Below are 18,080 nucleotides of genomic sequence, written 5' to 3'. Positions count from 1 at the left end.
CTAATGATTATAGCAGAATTAAAAGACTAGCTTCCATTCCATTTGAACTGATTTTATCCTGTAGGAATCTAGCAATTATGAATTCATCTAGATTATGCAGAAGAGTTTTTTGGTCCACTGAGGGTAGTATTTGAGAATATTTTGTTGTTTTAATTGCTGTTGAAAGATTTCTGCACGGTATTGCATCTGACTTGACTGCAAAATATGTACTGGGGCAAACTCCAAATAGCAATGAAAATAAAATACCTATGAATATGTGAGTACCTGACACAGCCTTACATATTACAGGGTAGACTCATGCTCTATACAGATGCAATACTGCAAATCCTTATATAACTATAACTAAAGTTTAAAAGGAAATTTTAATTTCTTGATCATGAACAATGTTGTTACAATTTATTCATATTTGCTTTTCTATCTAAACAGTATTGTACTAAGTAGTATACCATAGGAAGGAACAATTCAGCATTTAAAATGACACCTATCTTCATCCACCCCAAAATATTTCAGCCAATGATTAGTTTAAAAATATCCAATAGAATTAAAAGCTATTTTTCCTCTTTTTTTGTTAGTATCAGCATTTTAATAATAATAAAATACATGCAAACACTATCGCGTAAATCTGTACTTTTATCTTGAGTCTTTCTGTGAAATATGTTCAACTTAAACAACGAGAGACCTGTAGCACTTTAAAGACTAACAAATTTAATTTCTGCAGCCATAAGCTTTCGTGGGCTGTAATGAGGACTCTCGTTTTTCCTGTACACAGACTAACATGGCTAACCCTCTGGAATATGTTCAACTTCTTGAGCTTTGCTCTAAGACTTTATAGTGTGACATTAGTTCAGTATAGATTTTCATCCTTTGGGAAAATATGTAGAATAATTGCATGTGCCCATGTGTACATATATATTATATAACATATAATGAACACATATATTAATAGCAAACAGCATACACATGCCTGTATTGCTGAGGAATACATTATAATAAATTTGAAACTACAATTTCAATGGAATGCAAGGTTATTTTCCATAATAAGAGACACATTCCTACTGTTTCTGTATAATTAAAATTCAAACTACTCAACCTTCAATCAATCTTCAATCTATTAACATACATTAAAATTATATGCTACCATTCAAAAGTGAGATCTCTCTCTTACCATTTTCCAGGCATAGCTAACGTTGTAGGCTTCTTTTCCAATTTCTCTCAGTTTGTTGACATGCCAAGATAGTGAGGAATTCACTGGGACTGTAATAATTTGACTGCCCAGAGGGAGGCTACGGTGGCAACAAATAATATCCAACATTTTATTCAACATTGAAAAAGCTGTGAATCAAACAAAACCATCTACTGCATTTTTATATAAAAAGCATGAAAGTTATGAAAGGGCTGGATAAAAACTGCCTTCAATTAAGAAAAAACAGAATGCTTTGGTCTGCTGCTCATGCATTTATCTATTTTAACACTTACTTACACTCTGATGTGTAATGTACCATGGTTTGAGTAAGAATTGCCTTTTTCAGTACAAATGATGAAGCAGAGGTAACTTGGTTCCTAAATTTCTAATCAATAATTCACAGAAACAGAATTATAGTTTCTCCTGTCTTGAGATAGTGTTGCTATTGGAATGGCACTAACTAGTTTTCTTTTTTAAAGGAACAAAGCGTTGGCAAGCTTAAAATTGGATCTAAATTACAATTTGCAGAACTGCTCATGCACACTATGCTGTATCTCTGCCTATGCCATTTTTGTTAGCAGGCCAGGATATTGTCATTTACTCTTGAAGACCAAGCGTCTTCTATACTTCAATACCATGCCTGCCTTTAAGAATGGAGCTAAGAAGTAGAGCTGTAGTGCTGGGAACACATGTTCAATATGCACAAACACTCTTCTGAGACTGTTGTGGAAGGGTTACCCAGCTGAGAAGCAGATTTTTGTTCTTCTTTGCCTTCACCATGTCACATTGATCAGGTTCGGCAGCTCTTGTTCTTCATCTCCAAACATTCCTGTTAAGTGTGACTTCCAAGCTGTCACCAACATTCCTTATGTCCTCCTTCAGTGTCTTGAACCACCTTTTTCCGGGTTTTCCTTATAGTCTTTGTCCTGAAACTACTAGATCTTGTACTCTCTGACCAACATATCCCATGTCTCATCATCTCACATGTCCCAACAATCTCAGGTGACATGTCCACATCTTTTCCGTGATGGGGGTTACCTGCATCATGGCTCATATAGTTTCAATGCTAGCCTATCAGTTCTTGTCTTACCCAGTGTCCATAGGAACACTCATTTCGGCAGCATGAAGTAGTTGTTCTTCTCTCTTCCACATTGGCCAGCATTCCAACCCATATGTCATGACCAGGCTAATCATGATCTTATATATTTTGCTCTTTAGTTTAATTGGCACATTCTTATCACACAGAATTCCCATCAATTCCCTCCATTTGTACCAACTGCTTTTCATGCAACTGCTAGCATTCACATTCCTATCATAGCTTGACTCAATTTTTACTGGTTTCTCGTTCTCACCCTGAGCATGTGGGTGAGACCCACCAGCTGAGCACCTGGGAAAAAGTTCTCTGTAGTAACTCAGAGCCCTTCCCATTTAGTGTCCCATCTCCGTCATTGGAGATATTTGCTAATGACCATACATCATTGTAGGCAATCTCATCATAACTCATCATATCATTCCCTTCATAAACTATCAAGCTCAGTCTTGAAACAAGTTAGGTTTTTTGCTCCCCCCTGGAAGGCAGTTCCAGAACTTCACTCCTCTGATGGTTATAAACCTTCATCTAATTTCAAGCCAAAACTTGTTGATGGCCAGGCCCTTAGTTTAAATAACTCCTCTCCTTCTCTGATGTATTTCTAGAGGGCAATCACATCCTCCCATAAATATTCATAACAATGAAAATCAATGGGAGTGCAGGACTTTTGAAAATCTTTCCATTTATTTAGGTACAGATTATGGGCACTAACTTTAGGCATCTATTTAATTAAGATTGTGGCCCTTACCTTTGTATAAAAGTTTTCATTAATGAAAATACTACACATTTTGGCTGGGATTTTCAAAGAGGTCTAAAGACTATGTGCCCAAATCCCATTGAATTTAGGTGCTTAACTCTCTCAGCTCCTTTGTTAGCCTTGATCCTTTGTTTTGGCCACAATCCTATCTGTAATCTGTAAAATGTGTCACTTCTGGAAGACTAGCATACCAGATAAGGTCTTTGTAATTTTAAGGACAGTGGGTATAATAACAGTGTTTGAAACTCTCTCTCCCCTATCCCAACAGGCACCTCCAAGCTGGTGTAATATCAATTTTCTCATGTCATCTTAACACTAACCTCACTCCAGAGATAGGATTTGATACAATTTTAATACTACCTTATTCCTGAGCTTCTTGTAAGCAAAAAATGCCAATCAAGCACTCTTCTGTCTGGGAAGGGGTGATGACACAACTCAGTTTTTGCATATGAACACAGCCATCCTGACTATGCAAGATGTGAACACTACAAAGAGCATAATCATGACGTGCTACATGCCTACACAGGGGAGTATGGGGTCACATGCCCCCTCCCCCCCTATTGCCACACATGGCTACGTATATATAACTAAAGCCCTATAAATCCACAGATATTTGCTTTATATCCGTGGACAGAACCATTTCTTGCAGATCATTGTCAGATGGTCACAGAGGTCGGGACCTCTGTGACTTCTGGGGCAGGGCTGGAGCAGCTGCCAGCCAGGGGTGAACAGCTGATCAGCTGTTAGGTGGGGCTCATCGGCTGTTTGGGTCGGCAGGGGCTGAACAGCTGATGGAGGGCTGCTGTTTAGCTGATATGCAGATGCAGGTAAATCTAAAAGAGGGAGGGCAGATTGCGGGCCAGGAAAAAGTTTATTCCAGTGGATGTGGATCAGATGCAGATCCCCATATTTGTATCCACACAGGGCTCTATATATAACCAGTAGCAGCATCAGGGAGAGGGGAAGCAGCCTCTATGGAGCCGCTACTGCCCCCTCTAACCTCAGTGAGCAGGCACAGGCAGAGTCTTTGCTCCTTCGCTCCCAATGTACTGGCCTGTGCAGTTGAGCTAGCATGCCCCAGTAGGTAATGTGCAACAGATTTAGGGCTGGCACAGATTACTCTCCCCCTGGAGCAAGGCAGGAATAAGGCAACAGATCGTGACTCTCCAAGTCACAGTCTGGTCCCTGGTCTGCTCCTGGGACAGGGCAACTTTGTGCTGTCTTTACCCAGAGCTGGTGGCCAACCTACAAACTAGTCCTAAATTTGGGAAAGGACACATTGTATAGAGTAGCACCCTTAATGTTCTACACTTAATGTACATTTATAGTTTAACTATCCTTTCCAGAAAGTCTTTGTCATTACATGGAACTCCTGCATAGTCCTTCATATACATTTTTTCTAGAAGACAAAGCAAGTATTTCTAATATCTCAATGATGTGTTTTTTTAAAGAGAGCTGAGCTAGCTGTGTGTGCGCAGAACTGCAAACCAGGAGCTCCCATGTTCGAATGCTGATTTGGATATAGATTTTCTCTGTGGCTTTGGGCAAGTCATTTAATACTCTTCTTTCATTTCCCCATCTGTAAGTAGAGGATCAGGATACTTGCAGACTTTAGAGAAGAGGTGGGAAGATTGAGATTTGTAAAATACTTTGAAGATGAAAGGCTGTATTTAAGTGCTAAGTCCACCATTATTTTTAATTGGGGCATTTCTGGATTGTAAATTTAGAAATAAAGACAGAAAAACTGAGATTCAATGAGAAAAAGTAACTCAAAATGCAAGTATTCAGTGGGAGGCAGAACATGGGAGACTAGTAATGGTGCAAGAGGCCCGAGTGGACAGCAAATCACACATGGTTTAACAATGTAGGCTGGCAATGGCCAATGCTAGATTCTCTCTCCCTAAATCATGTATTGTCACATCAATCCTTACTTGGGATAGAGGGTGTGCCTATATTCTCTGTGAAGCTGCACACATAGAGGCATCATGTCATAGAGCAGGGAGGTAATAATTTCTCCCCATGTGTATGAGGCCAGTTCTACACTAAAAAGTTAGGTCAATACAGCTACATCGCTCAGACGTGAAAAATCTGCACTCCTGAGCAACACAGTTAAATCGATCTAACCCCTAGTGTAGACAGTGCTAGGTCGACAGAAGAACCCCTCCTGTCGCTGTGGCGAGTGTCTATGCTGAAGTTTAAGTGTAAACCTAGCCTTATTCAAAGCCCTTTGAAGTCAACAGAAAGACTCCACAGGACTTCAGTGGGCTCTGGATTAGGGCCTTTATAAATATGGTGCAACCATTCCTAGGGTGACCACTGATGCATCCCCACAATACCAGCTATTTCAGCTCTTTCAGTAAGAGCGTAGGCTCACCCCTGCTTGTGTGACCTCACCCCTACCAGTGTGATCTCACATGCCTTGTGTGTGTGAGGTCAAGCTGCATAGAGGACACCATTTTGAAGAACATACCACCATCCTCCCACTGGTGTGACTTTGCGTGGGTGCCATTTTGAAGAGCACGCGAGGTCAAACTGGTGGGGTGGAATAGGACACTCTTCAAAATAGTGTCCCCCATCCATGACCCAAGACAAAACTATGTCCGGTTTTGTCTCAAATACCTGACAGGGAACGAAATAATAGAAAAAGAGGGCTGTCCGGCTTAAAACCGGACAAATGGCCTGCCTAACCAAACCTGAAACAGTGAAGAAGAGCTAAAAGCTGGAGAATGTTCAGAAAAGAACTGCAAAAATCACTACGGAGGAGGATGGGGGCAGGAAGGATTGAGGAAAAATTTCAAGCAGCAGATATGTGTACAGTAGTTTGATTACTTATTTGAACCCCTTGGAGGGAGAGGAGTTATTTAGGGTGTTAACTAGAATTACTGTATGAAATAACAGAAGGAAAAATCCAGACTGAACATCAAGGAAAACTTCCTGATGATCAGCTCTACTCTTAGATTAGAAGAGTCTCCCAAGGGAAGCTGTGGAAACTATTGCTTGGCACACTGAAGGATAGAATGGATAATATGGTAAAAAACAGTCCTGCACTGGCAAGAGAATGGGACCTCGATACCAGCAGTGATCTCTGGATACTGTTGCAACAGAAATATTAAACACAGTAATAATAATTCTATAAAGTAGCTCCTATTAAAAGGTTTTGTACAAACACTTCTGACTGCTCTAAATCATTAATCTTAGGAAGCTATGACTTGAGTCTCAATTCGTCCTTACCTAAGGATGTTCTGCCGAACCAATTCAAATTTGGGAATGTTCTCATAATGTATGATGTCAGTGTGAAGTGGTGGTTCAGACAGCAGATAAGGCCTTGTAAGGGATGGATGCATAAGAGTGTACCCTAAAAAGACCAAAAACCGTGTTTAGTACAAGTGCTGGTTCAGTGTATAATAAAGAGAGAGAGAGCATAAAAACAAGCATACTGACTACATGTAGGAAAGTCCTCCAAAATTACAGCAGAAACTACTCTACCAGTAACCACCCCACCCCATCCCAAAGCAGCTTCGTGCCAACAGAACTTTAAGAATTTGGTCATTTAACACCAAAAAAAAAAATGGCTAAAATGACCATGCCCATAACAAGTGAAAAAACTTAAAATATAACAAATTATTTGCAAAACGCTATAGTTTTGGCTTCTGGCCTATACATGTGAAAACAACCTACTTCAGCAGCAGCAGCAAACATTTGTAAATCAAGACCCTCGTGTAATAATCCCAAACCATAAATCCACTTACATACGCTATTTGTCCAGCAATTGCTGTCAGACAGAACTACTCAAACCTGACACACCTAATCTGGTGAGAAACAGCACTGTTCACTTTCTCATCCTGCTCACAAATAAGGAGCAGAATAAGGAACTGATTTTCTACAGTCTGTAATATCAATGAAACAGGACGACAGTGTATTTATGCATCTGAATCACAAAATCACCTTTATTGTCGATGAGAAATGTGTAAGAAGCCAAAGAATCTTGATAATAGGTGACATCCTCCAAGATATATGCCAGGTTAACATCCACTCCAACAATGCCGAGCAGCATGTTTCCAAAGTAACAAGGTTTACTTACAGTCATTATCAGACCTTGAGATAAAAGGAAGAGCACAGAAAACATTAGCAATAATGAACTTGCCAGTTAACTAATATAAAGCATGTTCTCCACCAGTTCTGTGCTAAGAGTTCTGTGCTAGAAAAGAGGGAAACTTAACCTGTGTAACCCGGTGACAAAACATCCTTCAGTCCAGCAAGTTCAATTTTCAAAAAGTTGCTACCATACCATGTAGGAGTATTTTAAAAGGCTAAGATTAAAGATTTAGGAAACAGGCCCTGATTAAACTCCCAATGAAGTCAAAAGAAAGACTCCCCCACAGGTTTCAGTTGTTGTTGGATCAGATCCTTATGTAGGGTTCCCTTCATAAGTCACAATTCTGAGGATTTCACTGAATATGCATAATTCAGCCCTCTGTGCAAGTAAAGGCAGTTTTAACTCATTTGTTGCAGTTGTCTCCCTAGGTCAGTGTGACATGGTGCCCCAGTGAAGCACCACTGGTAGTACTATGATCATCTAATTCAAGAAACGCTGTCAGTGAGAGATGTCAAACAATGGTAATGCTTGAAACCCATGACTAAATAACAGCATTAAAGATAACAGAAGCACTATCAGCTTGGATATCTCTTACTGACAGCACTTCTGAAGTCAGAATGTAGAAAAGCTGCTACCATTTAACAGTAGAAATGTGGGAGTGGAGGCTTAGGGACAGGATGGAAGGCTGGGAAGGGGAGGTTTAGAAAGTATATGAATTATGCTACAATGTTTGTATTCCCTCTCCCTCTTCCCTGTATTAGCCACTTTTTACCTATCCGATGGTGAGTTAAGGAAATACACTGAATATACCATTAGTTACTAAAACACACAGTGCATTTTACATTTTGTTTCTTCATCAGCCCACAGTTAGATACCTTAGGGACAAGAATATGAATTTATATAAAAGGACCTAGATTCTCACTTTTTTTCCTTTTTGCACTCTTCTTACGGTCTGCATTTTTACCCCCCCACCTATGCAGCTATAAAAACACTAACAAGAATAAAAAAGAATCTTACTTGTAAAACCTCAGTTGGGATGAATTTTGCTCATCTGATTATATATGCAGTATGTTAAACCTCCTCTACTAAATCCCAACACAGCCATTGCACTGGGTATTATAAACAAAAGCACTACAATGATTTCAGAAACCTCTCAGTGCCTGAGGTAAAAATGTAGCAGTCCATTTCTGTCTTACTTTCTATGTCAGTGCCACTTGGAAACTCACTCACCCTTTTAATATAAAACAGATATCGAAATTCATCTCCGTAAGTGAGGTTTTTTGTTGTTTTTTTTTAAACCACAAAAACAAAAACAAACACCCCCCCCAATTATGCAATCCAAATCTTTTCAGTTGTACCATTTATAATCCTTAAATTGCCCAACTTCTCCATTATGCTTGGACGTGGATGTGTGAGAGATGAGTGGCAATGCATCACCACAGAGGGACGAGAAAAGGGGAAAGTAGGCTATCATTCTATCACATGAGAAGCATGTCCAGGAGCAATCTCAGAACACAGAGGACTTCAGACTCTCAAGAGTCACTCTGATCAGGTGGCAAATAAAGACAACCTGCTTCGGAGGTCTAGAAACCTTTCTGAGCCAGACTCCTCAACCCCTCCTCCATAACACCAAACACAAGAAAATGAAAGCAATGTCCGAAGAAATGCAGGAGCTGTTAAGCTTATTAACTCTAATAGTTAGTAATTACATAGCACCTTAAATCTTCAAAACACTGGAAAAACACTAATGCGGTTCCCAGCTCCCCTCTGAAGTAGGTTTTATTTCTCTTCCCTTTACAAAAGCATGAGCAGAGGCAGAGAAGCATTACTCTATAGAGACTGGATCGTACTCTTTCTCACAATGACATTCGTGCCAGTGCAAGAGCCTGTATTAAAGGCTCTCCAAGCTATCAAACTCTTACAGTCCCTACTACTCCAGTAAGCATGTGAAAGGGGACACATGTGGAACAACCATGTATGGGGCCTTTGCATCCCTTATGCACTTTTTCTGAGGACTATGTGCAGGACTGGCTGCATATATTTTGCTGTCCTCAGCAAACATCTATATGTGCCCTCCCCCCCTCATCTTCTTCATTGTTCCACCTGATCTCACTGTTGCATCCAAGTAAAGTTAAACATGTGAACATTAGGGTTTACACAGGGTTTTTAAGGAATAGGTCAGATTCGTGTCCACACTACGATCTGTCAGCACAAAGTGGTCTGTATCTGGTGGATCTGGGCAATGTATTGGGGAAATACTCCAGGGATATAGAACCACCATAGAGACTCCTACTCCTGGCCCCCAGGCAAAAAAGGTGTAGTAGCCGGAATGCTGCTGCATTCAGCTGATCCCTGGCTTCCAGAACAGCCATTCGTGCCATTGGCAGCCATCGCAGACTTCAGGTTGCTCTGTCTCGTGCTCAGAACAACCACATTTCTAGCTCTTTTTTGAGCACACCTTGATCAGAACAGAGAATCTGGTCCAATATTTTAGCAGTTCCACTTGCTATGCTGGGTCCTTCCCTAACCTCATAAGGCTCACTACTGCTGCACCCTCCTGGAGTCCTAGTCTTCCAAATTTGGGAAGGTGTGGGGCAGAGACTCCAGAGAAGCTGCTAAGCTGCTCGGTGAGATGCTGCTCAGTGCCTCAGCTACTGTGGGGAAGGAAGGAAAAGAAGGAAATGGCCAGCAGGAACAACCACTCATGAAGTTGTGTGCCTGGCTCCATTATCGTAGGAAGGAAGAGAGCATTCAACATCTGACCATCTGAAATGCCACTTCCTCCACTGGGCTGCCCTATGTACCCTCGTGTTATGCTTATAGGGCAACACCAGCTCTGACTGGGCCAGCTGAAGTGCAGAGGTGATGTGGCTGCCATTTCAGCCTGGAAGCATGCTCCCACAAGCCCAGAGGACTTCCCTACACAAATCCAAATTACTGAGGCTGTATCTGTATGCCTGTGAGAGACAACCCAAATCCACTGGATGTCACATTACCCACACTTTCCATAAACAGCCCCCCTCCTCCCTCCCCGGTGGGTGTAAAACTTTACATGTAATCCCAGCATGAAGGGCTTAATTTTACAGATCCCTTAGGGACAGATCTAAAAATGCCACCTTGTTGGCTACAAACCTTGGGCTAGGCAGGCAGACAAAAGCCTAGCCTCTGTTTTTTTTAACCTGCTCAATTTCAGATTTTCTAAGCACTTACCGTCTCCCATTTCATCTGAGAAGGGCAGACTGAAGACCGCCTCATCAATCATTCGGTTGGGGAGGTTGGTATAAAATCGACCAACTGTGGTTTCCAAGTTACTTAGCTGGTTCAAGACCATCATACTCCCCTTGATCACAGGTAAGGCAGTTCGATCAGGCACGCCATACTTCACTGAGTTCTGTTCTGCCAGATCGCGGAGAAATGCCAATTCTTTTAAACCTGTAACTCCCTCTGAAAAAGAGATATTGCAAATATAAGGGACGAGAAGGTAGGAAACTTATTGTCAGTTGAGACTCCTACGTCTTATTCCAAATTAAAACACACCGTAAAATATTGTAAAACTACAGAACAGTACATACTTGTGTTGCCAAGTTAAGCAGTTAGTTTGAACACGGTGAATGTCTGTTGAGGATTTAAACGAGTCCACTCACATAACTGTTCCACTGTACAGAAACTCAAGATGGTTGCTCCAACCACATCACTATTTAGATACTTTTATCAATTTATTTTTTTTAAAATAAAGAGGTTTGTGTAACCCATGATAACACAGGGTAACTCCTTGTCTCCCACCAGTGACTAGTGCATGCAGAGGTTTATGAATCTGCTATACAACCTTGGAATTAATGGACCTTCTCCTTTTCCTGAAGCAACAGAGTCTCATGCTTTCAGATCCAGATCCAGATGCCCCAGGGCTCAGTCCCTGCAGATGACCTAACCAAGGGCATTCTTAAAAGTGGGGGCCCAAATGGGGATTTGAACTGCCATAGAGCTGCACACTGTTAGTGTGGGTTGCATGCACATTCCCCGTGGTCAGGTATAAGCTTCCCTGGATGAGAAGTGCAACCCATGCTAATAAGACAGTCTATTGCTTTCTGTGCTAAAGATATTTTTGGAAGAAAGGACTATGATATCTCTGTGCCAGTGTGCATACATTTATATTTAACTTTACTCTTGGCTTAGGCCCCCATTCAGCAAAGCACTTAATCACATTCTTGCCTTCAAGCTCAGACTTAAGTCCCATTGATACTAATAGGAGTTAAACACATGCTTACATGTTTGCTGAATGGGGGCCTTAATGGAGAGACTGTTCCAAATTCAGTCTTGGTGTCAGAGGGTGAAGCTCCAGCGAAGTCTCTAGTTGCACCACATACTGAATTTGCCTCATTGTGCTTGGCATTCCACATTTATATCCTATCATTTGAACTTTGGTTTGCAAACCTATGACTCTAAATAGTTGTATGCCCCAAACAGGAAACTGCTTTCATCCGGGGTATGGCCTCTAAGGCCAAAACTCACTTTTGACCCTTTCAAACGGACACAGGGTAACACTGCACTGGGTTACTAGGGAATTTTAATCTAACAGAAATTTGGCACACATTTCTTACCATTCATAAGTGCATAAGTGAGAATCATTACTGAGTTATTGAGGAAACTATTTTCTTCATTGATGACATGGAGAGTAGCCTTTTTATCATCATCTGAAGCATCTTTTGATGTAATCCCAGCTGACAGGTAAATTATGGCCATATCTGTATCTAAGCAGAAACATATATGGCAGAGAATATATTAGATTCCAGTTTACTCGAGACATTCAGAAATACTGTAAAATCCTTATGTCAGTAAAAGAAGATAAATGTGAAGTTATCAACAACCTTACTTACAAGAGTTTTGGGTATCTGCAATGGATGAAAACACTCACTGTCTGGTTGTGAAGGCCTTTATAATTCCTTAAGCAGTCTCAGTTCCCACAATTTCAGCTAACAAACACTCATGAGTTTCAGCTCACACATTCTAAAGCACTAGATAGTTTTCTAGTCCCAAGCTGGGACCACATCAGATTTCATGGTCTAGACAAGTTTTAGCCTGGTCAGAACATGGAAGGGAAACATTCAAGGAACACAGAGTTCTGCAGGAAGTTCTGTTGATGAGTCAGTAGGGTGACACTCCTCCCTAGAGGGATAGCTTCTTCCCAGGGACAACACCGTGCCTTTTCTTAGCTGAGACCTAAGTTTCATGTAGTTACTCAAGGTCCTGAGGCAGGAGTTGGGGTGTTCGCTCCCCATAATAAAATTTCCAAATTGGTAATTACATTCTGTCTACCTTAGGCTCTACATGCCACTTCTTGTCCTACACTGCTGTGTAGTGAAATGTCTGCTACTTCCCTCCCCAGGGATGGATGCACTTGAGTGATTCCTATATTTAAAGAGCTCTTGGTAGCTTTTCCAGTTCTGTGGAGGTTTACTGCACCAGTGGCAGTTGTAAGCAGCTGCCTGTAAAAGTAACTCTTACACCTCTGTTTGTACCATGGCCACCACCTGTCTGTGATGACCCACCATGTCTCCCACCCCTTCCCAACATGACCCATTTTGGGGTGGAATGTGTCTGGTCATGCTAACTTGAGATGACTTATGTGTCGGCATTCTTGCTGCCTAAATGAATGGGTGTACAATGGTAATGAGTGAAAGAGCTTCCTACACCCTCTCCCCTCCTGTGTACCTGTGCTGGGGCAGTCATAATTTAATCCATGGCTTATGTGTTTGTACAGCTCCTACAACAATGGGGGCCCTGGTCCACGACTCGAGCTCCTAGGTAGTATGGTAATACAAATAATAAAGGAACAATAGTAAACATCGCCATAGCCACTATATCTTTGGAATCTTAAAGGATGAAAGGAAATGTAACATACATGATACGTTCATGTTTGAAGAATATGACATGACACGACACATACTTGCCATTCATCACTAAGTCATTTTGCTCTACTTAGAGTGAACACATATCAATGTATTTTCAAGCTAAAAGAATGTCTTATGTTAAGCTTCAAGGAAATTCAAATCAATGCTTACGCTCCACCCTATACTTCAGCATTTAAAGCATCTTATGTTCCAGTTAGGGATCATACACTAGTCCTACAATCCCAAAACACACTGGAGCATATTACTGAAGGACTGCCAATTTACCGCTGAATTTCCTTGCTTTGGTGGAAATGTCAGGTCTTGTCTGATTGATTTTTGGAAAAAAATTTTTTTTTCAACATCAGTTTGCTGTTTTGTGTGTTCTGAATTAATGGTTTGAAACGGTGTTTTGATGCAAAGAAGCACCTGAAACTTCTATTTTCCTTTCCTTTCTTTTTTTATTTATTCCCCTCCCCTCCAGAGTTTAACTAGAGACAGCTTTTAAATCTAATTTGGCTAAAAAAAAGCTCCTTCAGAGTATCATCTTATTTGTGGAAAAGGTTTTATAACCTTTATTTTCAGTCTACACTATAGGAGCTGTATGCCACTGTTAGGGGCACTGAGGTCCAACTTTGCTTTTTTTTTTTTAATTGATAGCAAGGGTAATAAAATATAGTTCTATAACAGTGTTAGGGACCCAGGCTATACCCTAGGCTTTATGGATCTCTAGCTAGTTCTCCTATACAGTTAATGAACCATGTTTTCCTTCCTACAATAGCACTGGAAAGAAAAACAAACACAAATTTTACAATACAAAGCCCTTAACTCTCCCAAGCTCCCGGTCCCTACATTTTCTCCATCTGTGCAGCAGCTTGTGCATTACTCGTCCTCCTGTAAATCCAGAAGCTACAAGATTTCAGTGGCTGTGATGTATGTATACCGTGTGCAAAGCACTTTGCAATTCTTTGAGATGAAAGGCACCATATGAATGTAAAATAATTACTGAGGTGCTGGTGGCACCAATATAATGGATATTGATAAAAAGCTGGGGAATGCAGAAACATCCATCAGTATAATTCTTATAATTCTTATCTTACACACCAGGAATGCCTCAGTTTTTTCCATTATTAATTTACTTTTTGGCGTGTGAATGGTTTCTCTGACACGCCTGCAGATCCTGTTAGGGGAACAGGATTTTAAAAATTCACAATGAAAGAGAATAATATTGTCTTCTTTCTTTTTGTACCAGAAACAAAAAACACACAAGAGGATGGTTTACAAGAAAATGGAAGTGCATCACACATCCTCTTCTCAGACCACTGTGTCCCATCCCCCTGGCTCTCAGGTTTGTTGTACGCATAATAAATCTTAAAAATTCTTTCACTCTCACGCACAGCCTTAAAAGGAGAGCATGTGCACTGAACTTTAAGCTTCAAATAATGTGTCCTTACATAGCAGTGCCTAAAATACAACAAATATTATTCATGAAACTGAAAAAAAAAACGTGTTTTCACACTGCAGAACAATATGCCAATGTCTTCTATTCCCAATACACAAGGAATGAGCTATGTATGAGGGTGAAGTAAGAATCTCTAGTCAATGTTCTCCGAAATAACTAATGATGACTAATCAAGATCTACACCAGCCAATTTCAGCAGAATTAGATTTGTTATCACCAGGCCACTACTCCTCCCTCACTCGGTCAGAAGACGTTAAAAGCCTGCCCTTGACAGCCCTGATGTTTGAGCTGAACTAGACATAAATACAAGATAGCAGATATGTTGGGCCTATCGCTCAAGAAGCCAACCGAACTCCCAACAGCAAAAATGACAGATCCCAATGCTCACCAATCTAGAGGAGTACAAAGTGAAAAGGGAGCGCAGTTCACTCCGTTGCTCTAGGTCTAGAGCTAGGCTCCTTGGATTTATGTTGTTGCTTTTTCTTTTCTTATGATAATAGAAAGTTTCAGTTAAGGGTCTCTCCAATGCCCATTCGAAACAATGGAAAGACTCCCATTCATTTTAGTTTTGTGGTGCTAGTTTATTTGTAAAGTGTGTGAGCCCTTAGTGTACACCAAAATCAAACCGATTAAAACCCCAAATCAGTCCAGATTTTCCACTCTGCACTGGCACCGGGAATGTTGATATGGCTGAGAAAATGCAACGCTGCTTGATTGAACAAATTCTCAGTTTGAATGCAATCAGTTACTAAAGAACACAAGTCTCAACCCCCCCCCCCCCCTGTTTTTTTCCCCCTTAAATATCTTCTGGGCAATAGAATCTGCCATCCACTTTCCTCTCTCCCAGACATTTTTGTTAGTTTGGCTATTGTGTATTTATTTTTAAAGTCAAATAGTAAGCATGGGGATAGATATGAATTACTCTACATGTCTTTAGACACACAAATTCAAGCAGATTTTCTTTGATGAGTGAAAATATAGTTAGGCCTCCCAAACACACACACACACACACACACACACACACACACATCATATCAGGCACAGTTGTTTTTCTGTGTGAATGTTTTTTTGATGGGAAATATTAATACGTTCCCAAGGATTTTAGGTAGCCAGAGCACATCTGTGCAAATGGGAATTTCACCTGTCAGTCAAAGAAGTTGCTGTGCTAATGATTACCATTAGAAAGGATCCACATCTGGGGAATAATTCAGAGATCTTGCAACTCATCCCCATAATTATACATTACAGATAATAAGGGAGGCAAAGGACAGTGGGTGGAAGAAGCAAATGAAATGTAATGGACAATTTCAGCAGCCACTAAATAAGTGGATTTAAAATCCATTATATGCTATTTGATCAAGATGGAAAATACTTTTAATATTGGAGATGCTGCCCGGCCCAGGTTCCTTCAATATGAACAATTCAGATAAAAAAGAAATATGCCAACTTAAAAAGGATAATAGAAAGGATTGTATAACAACAGACTTACTTCCTTGGAGTTTTGTGCCGTTGTTTGTGTTTCGTATCAGTTGAAATGCCTTTTGAAATCCCACTGCATGCTGGGTAGGGTTGTCAGATGACTTTATACTGCTAACGAAGGTGGACATCTTCCTTTTTGTCTCACTAGTGGCAGGGGACAAAAACGTCTTATAGCACTGATCCAGTGAGCAGGTTCTGACTGTGTCTGCCACGGTTAACACTGAGATCTTAAAAGAAAACAAACGACATTGGATTATTTTACCATTTATAATTCTTTATGTAATGATATAGCATAGACAATGATAAACCAATAGAAGAGTTTCTGTGGATTTAAAACCAATTGTTAAGAAATAAAATGCTTGAAGCATAAATCCATCAAATTTGAAAAGGATTAGACTTATGCTGATTAACGGGAAAAGAAACTTTGGCCTTTGTTTCTCAGATGAAATCTGCTTCATTCTGCTCACATATAATAGTGAGAGCAAGCTATATATAATCTGCAAAGAGCATTTTCAATAAATCTCCAGTGCCTACAGAAAAATGGAGTGCTTGTGGAAAAAACTAGGGTATTTCCATAGGCAAATAGTGAGCAATAAACTAACTTACCGTACTTTTAATATTTCATTGAAAGTAAGACAAATGCAACACAACTTTTTATCCTGTAGATAAGCTAAGGAAAGCAGTGATAATCCTTTCATTATTAAATGTATCAGTAAAATACAGTTTATGAAATAAGTGGCATATTTTATTATGAGCCATGACTGATGCAAAAGTAGTGACAATAAAGACACTGCTGCATACTGGAAGAGCTGTAAGTGTGTGACTATAAAACAGATTTCAAAATTACTAAGATATCACGTAATTAATAAGAGTGTTTTTTAACTTATAATAAATATTTCTCCTTCATATAGCCCTTGATTCAGCAAAATACTTAAGCACTTGCATAACTTTAAGCACACATTTAAGTGTTCTGCTGTATTGGAACCTTAGTACCTTGTGTCATAGGATTTAAAAACCTTTTCCAGGAGTTGTATCTTATTCCTAGATTACAGATGAAGAAAATTAAGATGAGAAAGGTTAAGTGACCCCCAGTGTCATGCAATATGTCTGCAACATAGCTGCAAAATGGAATCCAGATCTGCTGACACCCAGCCCCTGTGCTTTAGCCTTCTCCTTTTCTTATCTAAACTCTCTGGGAGCTTTGCAAACATTAATTGTGTGTCACACCATCCCCATAAGGCAGTGAAGTAAATTATCTTCATTTCACAGACTGGAAAATGGTCTCAGAGGTTAAATGATTTGCCCAAGGCCACACAGTGTGCCAAATGGTAGAACTGGGCTTAGTACAGAGCTCTTCTAACATCTGGTCCTGTACCTAATGCACTATATCACAATACTTCCCTTTACAAAAATGGTTACAAAATGTTTCCTAAAAAACTGAAAGCATTTCATATAAATAACTCAGAAATATGATTTTGTTTTAGATGCATGCAAAAATGAAAATGTAAACAAGAAAAACCCAAGATGCTTAAAACTAAGGAAAGATGCACTAGTGGCTTAGCGCAAACTCACCTTATCATGTTCATCTATAGAGCTCAGAATAACCTGAGCTGCATCTTTAGCAATCTGAAGTTGTGTCTCTGTGACTGAAGCCCCATGGTCCACAATGACAACTATGTGCTTAGACTGGGGTCTAACTGTGGATACATAGACAGGTCTGAAATGACACAAACATATTGACACCATGAAGAACACTCAGGTTATAATTTTCATTGTAGTTTACAACCAAAAATAAAGGAAAAGAAAAAAGGAATAATTGTTTGGCTTCATGAAATCTTACATTAGTGAAGAATACCTTGAGAACTTAACCTAATGAATTTACAAGTAGGATCTCAGGGCAAGGAAGCATTAGTCAGGTCACAGGGTTCACAAACAGAGTGAGGTAAGGTCCCTGCCCCAAAGAGTTTACAATTTAAGGTCCAAATCCTGCAACCACTTACTTTTTACTTCATACTACTTTGAACAGTTCCACTGAAGTCAAAGGGATGATTCATGTGAGTCAAGTTAAGCTTGCGCATAAGGGTTGCAGGATTTGAGCCTAATTTCATGTCATGCAATGAGAAGTTGA

General features: G+C 40.1%; 1 protein-coding gene across 2 annotated transcripts in view; it reads right to left on the bottom strand.

The window, feature by feature from the left end:
* The window catches only part of CACHD1 (cache domain containing 1), a 186,423-nt gene that overhangs the window by 34,837 nt on the left and 133,506 nt on the right, over window positions 1–18,080 (bottom strand). For both annotated transcript variants that reach the window (XM_067535461.1, XM_067535462.1), the window contains exons 6-12: window positions 17,525–17,669; window positions 15,963–16,179; window positions 11,725–11,874; window positions 10,337–10,570; window positions 6,976–7,125; window positions 6,262–6,385; window positions 1,166–1,283 (exon numbers count right to left, since the gene is read on the bottom strand). In XM_067535461.1, the coding sequence (XP_067391562.1) occupies window positions 1,166–1,283; window positions 6,262–6,385; window positions 6,976–7,125; window positions 10,337–10,570; window positions 11,725–11,874; window positions 15,963–16,179; window positions 17,525–17,669 (1,138 nt within the window). The remainder of the gene's footprint in view (window positions 1–1,165; window positions 1,284–6,261; window positions 6,386–6,975; window positions 7,126–10,336; window positions 10,571–11,724; window positions 11,875–15,962; window positions 16,180–17,524; window positions 17,670–18,080) is intronic.

The sequence above is a fragment of the Emydura macquarii genome, unplaced genomic scaffold (assembly GCF_026122565.2).
Source record: "Emydura macquarii macquarii isolate MOO-44397 ecotype Brisbane River unplaced genomic scaffold, CSIRO-AGI_Emac_v2 contig_3506, whole genome shotgun sequence".
Classification (NCBI taxonomy): Eukaryota; Metazoa; Chordata; order Testudines; family Chelidae; genus Emydura; species Emydura macquarii.
This window is presented reverse-complemented; position numbering and strand designations above follow the sequence as displayed.